The following is a 14,327-nucleotide window of genomic DNA, read 5'->3' as shown; positions in this document are numbered from 1 at the left end:
GCAATTCCACCAGCAACGTAAGAAATCTCCATCCTGGCCACAGTTTCCCCAACATTTCTTACTGATTTGAGGGATATATATGATGTAGTTTAATTAGCGGCAAATGCCATCTGCATATAATTTTAAACAAATTATATTATATGCTAAAAATCTGTGTTACAGTAAGTAGGTGCCCTACTTAGAATTCAAAATGGTGGCCAGTCCAAAACATTACATATGGTGCTGTAGCATTCCTTACTTGAAGGTGGTCAGGCATTTAATCTTTGGTAGGCTTTTGGAAAGGACAGCAGCAAATTCATTTCCATACTTCCTGCTTTGAAAGCTGTGAATAGAAGAAAAACAATTAAACCAGATTTTTTTTTTAAAGCCCTATCCTCAAAGCTACTTAGGTCCATTCTGCATCTGGCATTTGCTCCACATTTTCTCAGCACTCAACCTGGTTCCCCCTTGCCTCAGAATATCTGTTTTCATTGCATTGCCTCAGATCCTGGTTTCCACATTGGCTAGTGTCAGCTTGCCATCTATTTTGTTTTCAACGCTTGCTCCTGCATGGGTATGCAGATTTTCCTGTGTCAGTACTTGCCTCAGCAGTCGTTAGCCGCCTAAGCCAAGTAATTCATGGTAAGGTGATAAATACAGAAGGGAAACTGATGGAGATCAATGAAGCCGTGTCAAGTAGTCTGCTTGTTGTTCCCTTTGAATTGGAAGTGGAGGAAGGAAAAGGTGCTGCTCAAAACCACATTCAGATACCCCAGGGCAATGCCATACTGACTGCAAAGTCACCCCTGAACAACCGTAAATCTATGCAGAAGGTACCATAAAACCTGATGAACAAAGAAAGTGAAGTGGCATGCAGTTTAGAGGGAAATTAACCTCCTGACATGGCTGTGGAAAAACTGCGAGGAAATAGATGGGTGCAGAATCAGCCTTAGTCTAACAGTACAATTCTATACAGAATTACACCTTCCTAAATCCATTGAAATCTCTTTGTACTAGATTTTAATATCAGTGTTGTAAGGACTGGGCCCTTGAGGCATTTTTAAATGACTTTAAAATGGCAGCTGCGTCCCTTTGGGGGACACAAGGATGCCATCACATCTAGTTTGACCCTTAGGAATAATGTGGTCTCTGTTTCTTACCTCAGGCTTTTTATATTTTCACAACTGGCTAAGACATCCAAATACTCAAGTTCCATTGGACATCCGACAAAACCTAAGCTCACCAGATGAGGGCTGCTGTTGATGACAAAAGCCAGACTTATCATATCCAGTGGCATCAACCTGAAATTTCTAAACTGATACTTGAAGTTTAATGCTGTCCCAACATGCTGTGCTAAGTCAAGGTTTTGTGTCTCGTATACGCAGTGGCACAGCTCAACAACCTTAGGCCCAGTCAAACTGTCCGTTGCTAGTTTCTTCAGTATCTGTGTGATTACGGCTTGCCGCTCCTGTATCCAACTTTCATTTTGCCCAGCTAAGAAGCTAAGAAATTGTCGACACCCTTGTGAGGAAAGGCCTGACAGGAAGATGTGGCAGTTCTCAGTGAATGTCATCTTAGCTTCCTTCTTCAAAATCCACTTTCTCAAGAAGAACTTCTCCTTCAGACAGTTGTCATCTATAGTTTTGCTTGTCAACAGGAAAAGCGCTGCAAAGAACTCTTGGAAACTGAAATGGACAAAAGTGTATCCGGCTTGCGCACTCCCATTACTTGCCTTTACCTCAAAGGCCAAAAGCAAGCCATATAAAGATGCAAAATCCCTTGCATGCGCTGGGACTTCACCAGCATAAAACAACATCTTCTTCTCTTCCAGACCCTTGAAAGCTAGCTCACAAAGGCTTGCGAGAGTAGCTCGATGTTGACTCAAATCACCCTCCTCACTTGCTCCACTCAACTTCTGCAACTTGTGTATGAAGATGAGCACCATTTTGATGTAAAACTGGGTCATGGTTTGAGGCAGCTGGATGCTTCCTTCATCTTGCAGGAGCAAATATTCCAGGCAGATACAGACAATGTTGCACAAGGCAGGGATGTAACACATGCTCAGAAGCTTGCCATTGCTTTTCAGGCAAGCAATGGCTTGGTCCTTCAGTGCGTTGCATTGGAAAAAAGAACTGGCATACTCCTCAACCTTCTCATGGTCAAATCCCCAGATTTCTGCCAGGAGGGTAACCATTTTCAACAACACGTTAGGGAGCATCTTAGGCCGGGTTGTAACCAGTACAGTGCAGCCGGGCAAGAGATTTCCGTGGCAAAGACTGGTAAAGAGTTCTGAGACAGAAAGAGGGTGAAGAGGATCAGGGCCCAGTGAGTTAGGAGACGATGGCAACTTGATGTCCCCCACAAACTCATCCAGTCCATCAAAGATCATGAGGACGTGCTGGGCGTTTTCTAGTAGGTGCTCAAAGACTGCATTGGGACAATCTTCCGGACACAGGAAGAAGTCAAATAAGAGTTCTTGCAGAGAAAGCCTTCTGCTGATCAGGTTCAGCTGCCTAAACTCAAAGAGGAATATCAGTTTGTACTGCTCAAGGATCCCCTCAGCCCACTGCTGGCAGATTTTGTTAACAAGTCTCGTTTTCCCCATGCCCGGTTTGCCCAACAGAAGAACGACCTCGGTGGTGCCAGAAGGCACACTTTTGAAGAGATCAGGCAATCCCATGGCTGCATCACTGTGCTCCTCCGAGTTAATCTTTATTTTCCAAGCTTTACTCTGACGAATCACCAGGTTGACAAAAGCTTGGCTAAAAGCCGAATGCCGAATTTCACCTTCTGCTGCCTCCACTGATCTATTTGCTCCATATCTTTGCAGCATTGTTGTGATGATACATTGCCGGTACTTTTCAGAAGAATCTGAACAAAGGTAGAAGAGCAAGAGAGAATAAGAGTCCCCGTACTTTGCATACTTCAATCAATATGAAACCTATTTCCATTCCAATGGGTAGAGAAAGTTTGGAAATACCTTGGTGTTTATTTCCCCATTAAATTTAGTGAGATTTACTCAGCTAATTATACACCTCTTTCTAATCAGTTTAAACAAACTCTATTAGAATGGTCAACTAGTTTTCTTTCTCTTTTGGAAAAAAATCTCACTGATTAAAACGATTTTACTGCCTAAATTTATTTTTTTATTTCAAACACTTCCGATACCAATAAACAGAAGAGATTTAGATGGATGGAAATCTAAACTAATCAAGTTTATTTGGAATGGTAAAAAATCTAGAATAAACTATACTACTTTGACTAAGCCATTGAAACTAGGTGGACTGGCTCTACCTGATTTAGAAAAGTATTTCATTGCCTCTCAGCTGAAATATATCAGACATTATTTAACCCCTAATTGTCCTAAACAATGGGTAAAAATGGAGAGACAAGAACTCAGTCCGTTTCAGCCGTATGAATTTTTATGGGACCTCAAAAACAACATCAAAACAAATAATCTGAAAAATCCTTATTTAAGATTTTTATTACAACTAGGGAATAAGTATAGACAAATCTTGGCCCCAGACTTATCTCCAATAGGAGCCCTTTTTGGTCAAACTTGGTTCCTTCCTGGATGTAGTCCTAATTTTTTGAAACAATTACGAAGAGCAGGTCTCTTTAGAATTTGTGACTTTATTAGAAACGGAAAAGTAATCACACAAAACCAACTGAAACAAATTGCTGGGGGAGAAATTCAATGGATGCAATATTTTCAATTAAATCATATACTGTCTAAATATCTACAGATGGTAAACTTAGACAGAGACTTAACACCCTTTGAAAATTTTATAAAAAAGCAGAAACCAGATATTAAAGGTTTATCTGCATTAATTTATTTACAAATAATGACTAATACCTGGAAGAAATCTAAACATATACAGGAAAGATGGCACAAAGATTGTGATATAATTCTTTCTGAGGACCAATGGAAAGATATATGGTCCAACAGTATGTTTCACACTAGATCGACAAATTTGAAATTGCAACATTATAAACTTTATTCCAGATGGTATTTAACTCCAGAAAGGCTATTCAATAGTAAATTTAAACCCACACCTTTATGTTGGAAACGTTGTGGAGAAATAGGTACTTTGCTACACTGTTGGTTTTCATGTAAAAATTTAAATCCTTTTTGGCTGAATGTATTACAGGAAATAAAAAACATTACAGATTATGAGATTCCATTTACTCCAACTTCTATACTTTTACATTACTGGCCAAATCTACACCTTAGTAAGCAGACCGAGGAAGTAATATCAATCCTTCTAATGTCTGCAAAAATTTTAATAGCTCTTAATTGGAAGAGTAAAAAAATCCCTTCATTGGTACTATGGAATTCCAGAGTATGGGACAACATAATCTCTGACAAAACTGCAACTCAACTTTCGATAAATGAAAAACACACATTTATCTCTGACTTTACAGAAAAATGGTTTTTTTTTAATTATATCAATAACGATCAGTCTCAAAGTTTCAAGTTGCCAGAAAAATATACTAATTTTGTGATTTATTAAATGTTGTATTAGAATAACAGTTTAACTTTACTATATATATATAGTTAATTATGTAAAAGTTTAAGTTATATTTTTATCATGTTATATGTTTTGTTGTTGTTTGTATATAATGTTTGTATATAATAAAATCAATAAAAATTAAGAAAAATATGAAACCTATTTGACTACTGTGTCTTCTCCCAAAGGATCTTGGGAACTGTAGTTTTCTGAGGGATGACAATTCTTGAGATTAGTAGTCTCAATATTTTCAGTCCTGTCCCCCATATTTAACCCCAATGTTCCACTTCTAATCTTTTATAATATATGTTTGCCCCCCTTCTACAATATGTTGCAAAGAGGGAGAGAGGCCTTATGTCTGCGTAGAAGGGCGAATACATTTCCTTATCCCTGTATGATAAATAGCACTGTCAAAATTGTGGATACCAAAATATACATATATATCGGCAACCAGGAGTGCTGGTTGTGGCAGTGAGAGGCAAAAACAGGAAGGAGATATCTACATGAACCCATGAAGCTGCCTTAGATTTGTCAGCCAAGGTCAGTATTTATTTTTTATTTATTAGACTTCCACATGGGCTCAGGGCGGCCCTGACTGGCAGTGGCTCTCCAGGATCTCAGGTGCAGGTCTTTCCCATCATCTACTATCTAATCCCTTTAACTGGAGACACTGGGGATTATATCCAGGACTTTCTGTATTCCGAGCCAAAGTTCTACCACTTAGCCACAACCCCAAACCCAGTCAGCACTGGACATGGCAGGCAGCTCAGAATTTCTGAACCTGCTTTGCAAACTGATATAGAAGTTCAAGATCCATGGCCTGAACACGGGCCACTCACAGAAACTTCATTTCCACCTCCGAGCACCTTGCAGACCAATCTATTGGGGGTAGGGGGGGGACAGAGTTAGAGAGATGACATGCCTAGCCGCTGCTGTTTGGACTGCTTGCCGTTGTTGGTGGTGGAAAGGCTGGTCCAAGGACGACGTCGTTCATGTCCTGGAGAGTGAAGAAGCAACACAGCAGTAGTTAATACAGGGTGTTCACTCTGAAAATGTGCTGAAGGCACAGTCGGCCAGGAAGTTGTCCGGCACACAGCCTGCGCTGCTTTCCACACTGAAGTGCAATCTGTTTCTCTGCCTCAATGCCCACAAAATATGCTGCCGCCAGGATCACACTGGATTAGGGATGTTATTCCCCAGTTTGGGGGGGGGGATCCCCCGATTCTTTCAGCTCCTCCCTGCCACTGGCCAGCTGGCTGTCAGGGGAAATTCTGTCCCCAAATGTGATGTGCTGACATCACACGGAAGTGATATCACGTTGGTGACGTTGCGCGGCGATGCTTTGGTTTTGGTGCAAAGCTCTTTGGTTTGAGGGCAGTTTCACTACAGAGTTTTGCCCCCAAACCAGAGTGTTGTTGCCATGCAACATTGCCAACATGATGACGTCACTTCCGTGTGACGTCAGCACATAGCAGCACTCCACCCCCACTCTTAGAAAGTCCCTCCCCCACCAGCGCAACAAAGTGACCTGGCAACCCTACACTGGATCCATATTCATTCAGCTAAATTCTCAGTTGGTGGATAAGGCCAACTAGCATGAGCATTACCCCCGAAATTGTTAATCTTAGATTTCAGCAGAACCTTGGCGGACACAGAAAAAACAGTGAGGATGCAGAAGAACCATTCAGGGTACAGTGGTTATGCAATAAAACGAATAAAAACAAACATTTAAGAAACATACAGAGTTTCATTCAATCACCTTGCATAACCTCCATCCCAATAATTTGAAAATGCAGATCAGTCAAAGAGGAAACCTATTCAACATACACAACTATATAACTAATCCTTCCCAATCCTTCCATGCAGATAGATCAAGATGGGTAGCTGTGTTAGCCCGTCTGTATCTTCTTCTGTCTGAAGAAGTGAGCAGTGACTCATGAAAGCGCATACCCTATCACATATTTTGTTAGTCTTTAAGGTGCTACTGGATTCTTGCTCTTTTCTACTTCCCAGTCCTTTCACTAATATCTTCCTTTCCTAACTACTCCACTTTACAAAACCCTACTCACCTGGCCTACTCTACCCAAACATCCCTTCTCAATCACATCCTCTCATCCAATCAGAACACTTCACTCCTCTCTCTCATTGGTTGTCTCTTTCTCTCACTCAGAGTCACTCCACTTCACATGCACACACTTCCCCCCTTCCAGCCAATATCCTTAACATTCAAACTGCCTGTCAAGAACTATGTATATAGGTTTTTTGGCACTGTCTTCCAATCTTAAATGCATTACCCCACACGGCCTTTTGCAATGACAGCCTGAGATGACAGACTTTTGAGAGCATGTCCATATTTCTGTTTGCTAGCTGGTTGGCTGAATGACAGGGGAACTACTGGGTAAGGACCAGCAAACCATATATTTCTTCATCTGCTCTGGGCATAAACCACAATTGTAACAGGCACAGGAAATGCTGCAGATAAATGACATAGCAATATAGTCTCTGGGGAAGGGAAGGGAGGCACCAACATGCACACTTTTCTCCTTCAAGGAAGGCTACCAGGAACCTCAGAGGAAAGAAAACAGACCACTGATCCTTCACAAATTGTGATAAAGAGGTGGGCAATGGCAAAACCACTGCAGGAAGACACTGCAGAGGAAGGCAATGGTGAACCACCTCTTTTTTTCACTTGTCTTGAAAGTCTCTTGCTGGGGTTGTCATAAATTGGTTGCAACTTGATGGCACTGATCATCAGGGCTATTTTTGGACAGGAACGGAGTCCCGGCTGGCTTCAGAGTTGGCCACACCCACTACAGCCAAAACCTCTGTGTGGCTACAGAGAGAAGGCCCTGGAAGAATCGAGGCGGCATTTAAATGCCTCCCCGTGCCTTCCCACAGCTGTGGGGAGCCCGAGCAAGCCAATGGAAGGCATGGGGTGTGGTCTAATATGCTAATGAGTTCCTTCTGTCGGGTGTGGCCTATTATGCTAATGAGTTCCTGCTGGGCTTTTTCTACAAAAAAAGCCCTGCTGATCATACTAAGAATTACAAATATCATGTGTGTGAAATGCTTGAAAGAAATTTTAGATGGAAATAAAAATAAGTTCCAGGCTACAAAAGCTCATGTAATCTCAACAAAATTTACATCCAGCCGGTTTCCAACTTGCCCTATTTGGGCAAGATAATAGAAAAGGTAGTGGCAATTCAGTTACAGGGCTTTTTGGATGATGCTTCCATTCTAGACCCCTTCCTGTCTGGTTTTTGCCTGGGTCATGGGATGGAGACAGCACTGGTCGCCCTCACAGACGACCTCCGGAGGCATCTGGATCGGGGCAGGTCAGCAATGCTGTTGCTGTTAGACCTGTCAGCTGCGTTCGACATGGTTGACCATCAGCTACTGATCCACCGCCTCGATAACATTGGAGTCCAGGGACTAGCCTTGCAGTGGCTTGCTTCCTTTCTCCAAGATCAGGGACAAAGAGTGGTGCTGGGGGATCAGCTGTCCCGAAGGCACCCACTGGAATGTTTCCCCCGATGCTTTTCAACATCTATATGCGCCTTCTTGCCCAGATAGCCCAGAGGCATAGACTGTGTCGTAACCAGTACATGAATGACACCCAGCTCTATCTGCTGTTGGGCAGCCAATCTGACTCTAAACTGGAAGATCTAGACCAGGCGTTACAAGCTGTCGCTGGTTGGCTTAGGCTGAGCTGGCTGAAATCGAATCCAACGAAGATGGAGGTCCTGTGCCTGAGCGGGTCTGAGGGTCGGAATCCTGCTCCCAACCTTCGATGGGGCACCACTGGTGCCAGCGCCAGAGGTTAGGCGTCTGGGAGTGCTCCTAGACGCACCATTGGTGCCATCGCCGGAGGTTAGGAGTCTGGGAGTGCTCCTTAACAATGGAGCCCCAGGTAGCAGCCACTGCCAAGTCGGCCTTTTACCGTCTTCAGCTGATCAGGCAGTTGGTTCCCTTCCTCGAATGCAACAACTTGGCAACAGTGATCCACACAATGGTCACCTCGAGATTGGATTACTGTAATGCCCTCTACATGGGGCTGCCCTTGTCTCAAATCTGGAAGCTGCAGCTGGTGCAAAATGGGGCCAGGCTCTTGATGGGACCCCTGATACAGGAGCAAATCCAACCTATGCTAAAGACATTGCACTGGCTGCCTATAGCATACCGGATTCGTTTCAGGGTGCTGGTTATTACTTTTAAAGCCCTTTATGGCCAGGGACCTACATACCTGAGGGACCGCCTTTCCCCATATGTACCCCAGAGAGCGCTGTGATCAGGGACCCAGAACTGGCTGGCCCTCCTGAGCATCAAGGAGACCAGATTAGTAACAACCAGGGCCAGGGCGTTTTCAGTGGCGGCTCCACTCTGGTGGAATGAGTTCCCAGAAGAGACCAGGGCCCTGTGGAACCTTTTACAGTTCCGCAGGGCCTGTCAAACGGAGCTCTTCCACCAGACCTTTGGAGCCGCCACCACTACTAACACCTGACAGCCTATGGTGGGAGAGCCCTGACCCCCTGGATCCTCTAATTACTGCCTGAGCTAATTGCCCAGGACAACTGAAGAAGATCAAGGAGCTGACTGGAAGATGAGGAAACAAAGTTACTAGCACTTTATTATGTCTATGGTTTCAGCTTTGTTATTTGTATTAAGTGATGTTTGATAATTTCATATTATACTATTGGAAAGTTTATTCTGTTCTTATGCAAGCCACCCTGAGCCAGCCTCGGCCAGGAGGGTAGGGTAAAAATCTAATCAATCAATCAGTCTGAACACAGGAAGGCAATGTTTTCCACTCACTGCATTTAAATGTAAATACATTTATATAAATACATTACATTTACATGAACAACACTGAAGGGCAGTGAAATATATTATGTGATCATTGCTTGACCTGGAACTAACACAGTCTATAGTATGGGGTGGTGCTTGCATGAAAGAATGGCTCCCTTAATGAGAATCCTATATTAGCAGTGAGATGAGGTCGGTGGGCATGACATAATCCCACTGTGGTTGATTTAACCCTGCATATGTTTGTAAAATCACACCTACCCCAAAGCATGAATTTCATTTAGCAGAATAACACTCACTTGCGGATGTTGATGGTAACTGGGTGGCTGTTTCTTCAAAGATTTCTTGCACTTGAGTTACATGACCTAGAAGGATTAATTTAAATAAGTGTGTTGGTCTTTTTCTCTTTAAATGCATTTACAGTATATTGTATACCTGTGCAGGTATACATATATGCACAAGGATCTGAGCTACATACCATACTTAGATGAGTTATATCATGGAGGAAATCTAAAACATACTAAAAATAACTGAATCTTCTAAGGAATCTTTTCAAAGTTTCCAAACATTCCAATAGAGTTTAAATCTTCACATGAAATCCATTTATCTCATGAAAATTTATCAGTACATTCCTTCCCCACTCAGCTGTTTTCTCATTGTAGGGGGGAAAGACAGGTGGATCTGTTATTTCTCCCCCCCAGAGAGAGGGAAAAAAAACTGGGGTTAGGAATTTTAATTGGAAAAATAGCACATGGAGAAATTTCATATAATTGTGACTATTTTCATATAACTGAGAGAACAGGCCATTTTAACTGTTTAGTGTCTTTTAAGCAAAGGAATTTTCTGCCTATGCCTTTGAGATCTTTGTAGCAATAAGCTTGCAGCCAATTTTAACTTTCATTTTCAGTGGAGGCTTCTCTGTACCTGAAAAGCAGCTTCTCTATACACTGCAGTTGTCTGTGCCAACATTTTCTGTTTCCCTTTCCTTACTATCTATCTACCTCCATAGTGCTTCTTAACATATCAGTTCTAAGAAGATTATTAAAATATAGAAAAGGCTAGACCACATTTGAATGGCTGAGAAAATCTATCACAGATGCATAAAATTTTGCAGCTAAAAGAACAATAGGTCTGTTATTATCTTGTAATAAAAGAGGTAATGTCTCCCTGTGGTCTATATTTTGGAGCAAAGGAAGAATTAAAAGATTTCTAGGCTCAGAAAAATAATTACATTCAAAAGTCACGTGATACAGGATGTCTATATTACCTGTACCACAGTCACGTACTCCATCAGAGTATGGTATCTTAAGATACCTCCCTTGCAACAGTAAGGCATTAAGGCGCACCAACCTAAAGGCACACCTATAGCGAGGAACGGTCAAATATCAGCAGTAACTGGGAAGCTCTCTAGGTGGAAGAATACCAGCAAAGTGAGTAGAACAAACATGTCATGCTCTACAGATTGTACTGCTATAATCATACTTAAATAGACATTTCTTAATCATTCTTATAGCTTCCTGTCTGGTAACTGAATAAAGGGAGTCCAAGGAAACACTGAGGAGCTATAGTCATTGCTTGACAAATAAAAGTCCTGTCTGACTAAGCCAAGGTAGCCCTCTTGGATGTCAGAGTGTATAACTTTAACTTTAAGGGGGCAAGCCTACAGCTAAGCCCGAGCTTCAAGAAATGGTTGTCCCAATTCAGCTCGGAGGGCTTCCCCCCGTTACACAATTAAGAATTCCACAGATGGAATGTAGAAATTTGAGAAGAATCTTATTTTGTCAATCCAGATACCAACCCCATATAAACTTTGCGTGACCACCTTGGCATTAAACAGTTTGATGGTGGCTGGGATATACTGAGTCCAGATGAATAAAAGAAATGACAGATAATATTTGATGCTGCTGTAGCCAATCTTTTAACATGAGCAACTTGCACTGACCAAGTTAATCTCTGGTCAAACCAAACCCCGAAGTATGTAAAACAGGGGACCTCCTTAATATCATTACCATGAATTTTCCACTTGTGGTGTACATGAGATTCCCCCCCAAAAAAAACATCTTGGATTTTTGATAGTTAACTATCAGACGTTCTTCCAGAAAGTAAGAGACAAAAGCTTCTATCAGAGAGGACAGTCCTGATGTTGCCCATTCTACAATGACAATCGACATCAGTGCATTGTTTCAATTCTGTCAACTATACCGGGAAGATCTGAACAACTTTATGTCTCTCCCCTCCTTGCAGACTCCTCTCAGGTGATAACCCACAAAGTTGCCAAATTTTGCCTACAGTTGTGTGGGATATGCAAGTGGCTGATTGAGTCCCAGTAACTTTGCCTGCCTGTTATAGGAGGTTTTACTTTTCTTATCCCCCATCTTAATCCCTGTTCACTGTTTTATGTTTGTCTCATTGCTGTGTTTTATCATTTGCTTATTCTTCAAAGCTCATCTTGCATTGAAATAAAGTTTCAATCAAGTCCTGATGATGTTCTTGATAGAAGAACTGCATCGTCAGCAAAAAATAGGATAAACACTTCAACATTAGCAATGGATGGAGAAACAGTCCTGGGCAGAAATCATATTGTTGATATATAAATTAAACAATAAAGGGGCCAGCGCACACCCCTGACACACTCCCTGCTGTAGGGACATTACATTGGAAAGTTGTGTGTCTAACCCATGGAGGACTTGTGCAGTGGGATTAGAATACAGAATCTCAATCAAAGCCAACAGTCTCTTGTCAACAGATATTAGTTTTACCTCGTGCAACAGTTGGGAATGGGGTACAGTATCAACAGCTGCGTTCAGATCCATGAAGGCACCAGCAAGCATCCCCTGACTACACGCCCAGGGAAATGCTGATCACCACTTTGGAGTCAAGAAGCAATTTTTCTCCAAGCCAGTTTGACTGGAGATCCAGGAGGGTTTTTGTCATCTTCTGGGCATGGAAGAGCCATCACTGGGGAGTGTGTGGTGGAGGTATTTGTGTATTTCCTGCATTGTGCAGGGAGTTGGACTAGATGACCCTGGAGATCCCTTCCAACTCTGTGATTCTATGATTCTACGACTCTTGGGTATATATTTATTAAGAACTGTAATGTCAGAAGATGACCATCTGTACCAGCCCCTCATCTAACACTGGCCTGTTTCCTTCCCAGGATTTTATTAGTCTCCAACCAGCCCACGAGTCGATAATAAAGGGACAGAGCACAAAGCTTCCTGGCCACTGATAAAAGGCTAATTGGCCTGTAGTTCGATGGGTCCACTTTATCACCCTGCTTATAAACTGGTATTATGATAACATGTCTCCAAGCGAGTGGAATAACTGTTGCATTTATCTGGTGAATACAATTGCCAATATATCTTTCCAGCATGGGATATTGGCTTTGTAAAGTCCTGGGGGGATTCAATCTGCACTAGGGAACTTCTCATTCTTTATTTGAGAAATCAGAAAACTAATTTCAGCTGGTCAAAAAGGGGGCACTCCGGTAGTTCAGCTAGGTTCCAGTTCTCTGATAATCATAGTTACTACAAGAACTATCAAAGAAATTAGCAAAATGTTCCTCCCAGTATGCAAGGAGATATGAGATGAAAGTGGGCTCCTAGGATGTAAAACAGAGCTAACCAGCTTCCAAAATTCACTCAGATTTCTATCATTTCTGGCATCTCTGATTAGCGTTTGCCAATTACTGAGGCAAGTGTCTTCTTTACTCTTGCAGATAGCTTGTCCATAAGATATTTTTTTTACATTTGTAGTATAATTGAAGAGCTAGCATGCCTGTATACCATAAATGCCTACTTTTTTTGGACACTTACATTCAAGATTAAACCACTATTTTTGTAGGTTTCAAGGCCTTATCTCAATACATCGATTTAGGGTAGGCAGACAATAAGTGGGACTAGATTTGCTTGAGCTTGCAGCAACTATCATGCACACAAGATCTTAGAGTAAGTTCTCTCTTAAGATCATGACATTTATCTGAGAACATCAATGTTCTACACAAAATATAGTCTCCAGAACTCCATTTTACTGCTCTCAATTTGTTATGGTCTTGACAGATGAATATCAGATTACTATTCTGGGCACCAAAATAATTAGGCAAATTTATTAATAGAGGTAAGGGCATATAATCACTATCAATAGTTTTCCCCACTTCAAGACAGTTTACTAGATCAATCAGATCAATGGAGATAAGAAAATAGTCTGTAACGCTTGCCTCAAAATTGTCCGAACAGGTAAACTCTTCATGGTCTACAATTTACAATTATCAATTTTCTACTGTCTATAAATGTGGCCACTAGTTTACCAGATAAATTGATCTTGTTACCTTTGGATGATCTATAACAGTGGATAAAACAACTTGTTTCCTCTATTAATAGCCCCGGAGACACAAAATAAAAGACTTCTAGGCCAGTGCCAGTACGTGCATTAAAATCACCCGCAAAAATAAAAGATGTCCTAGGATATCTGCAAGTCAAATAATGTATGTGGTTATCAAACGGATCCCAAAGAGTAACAATTAACTTCTTCATTCACTGAGGAGGCAAATATTTATTAAGACCAGTGTTAAGGAGCCTATCTCAACAAGAACTGCCTATCTCAACAAGAAGAGGGAAATTAGAAAGTGGGATGTTTTTAAAACATAATGACAGTGATATCAAACTAAGGAGACCCCCTGAGGGTCTTCCCTTATCACCAGATTGAACAGCATCAAGTGGATAGGCCTGAAATCCACAGAACAAGACTTTATCTAGGTCCCAGTCTCCTGAAGAAACACAAAGTAATTCTGTGCCAATAGTTCTTTAATTTCTGGGGAGGAGCTTCTAAGTTTCCATCCAGGAGAGCATTTTTAAACACCGGCCATTTGGTGCATTTGACACATTTTCCAGTCATTGGCTGGCATGGATTGGTTGGAAAGAATCATTACAAAATTTAGTTTGCCCAGTTACAGGACTAGATTGTTTAACAATTATCTTAGGTTTGAGTGGAAAAGAACAGTTCTGTTTTAACACCTGAAAAGGTGACATGATCCTG

At 41.7% G+C, this 14,327-nt stretch overlaps 1 protein-coding gene across 1 annotated transcript in view; it reads right to left on the bottom strand.

Annotated features, from left to right (window-relative positions):
- NLRC5 (NLR family, CARD domain containing 5) overlaps positions 1–14,327 on the bottom strand; it is a gene marked incomplete at its 3' end in the record, with an annotated part of 46,713 nt that overhangs the window by 31,001 nt on the left and 1,385 nt on the right. The window contains exons 2-5 of the mRNA XM_015421392.1: positions 9,593–9,658; positions 5,413–5,487; positions 1,140–2,850; positions 239–322 (exon numbers count right to left, since the gene is read on the bottom strand). Coding sequence (XP_015276878.1) covers positions 239–322; positions 1,140–2,850; positions 5,413–5,487; positions 9,593–9,658 — 1,936 coding nt within the window. The remainder of the gene's footprint in view (positions 1–238; positions 323–1,139; positions 2,851–5,412; positions 5,488–9,592; positions 9,659–14,327) is intronic.

This window comes from Gekko japonicus, unplaced genomic scaffold, assembly GCF_001447785.1.
Source record: "Gekko japonicus isolate JY-2015 unplaced genomic scaffold, Gekko_japonicus_V1.1 scaffold674, whole genome shotgun sequence".
NCBI classification, from domain to species: domain Eukaryota; kingdom Metazoa; phylum Chordata; class Lepidosauria; order Squamata; family Gekkonidae; genus Gekko; species Gekko japonicus.
The sequence above is the reverse complement of the archived record's forward strand: the minus strand, read 5'-3'. Positions and strand labels throughout refer to the sequence as shown.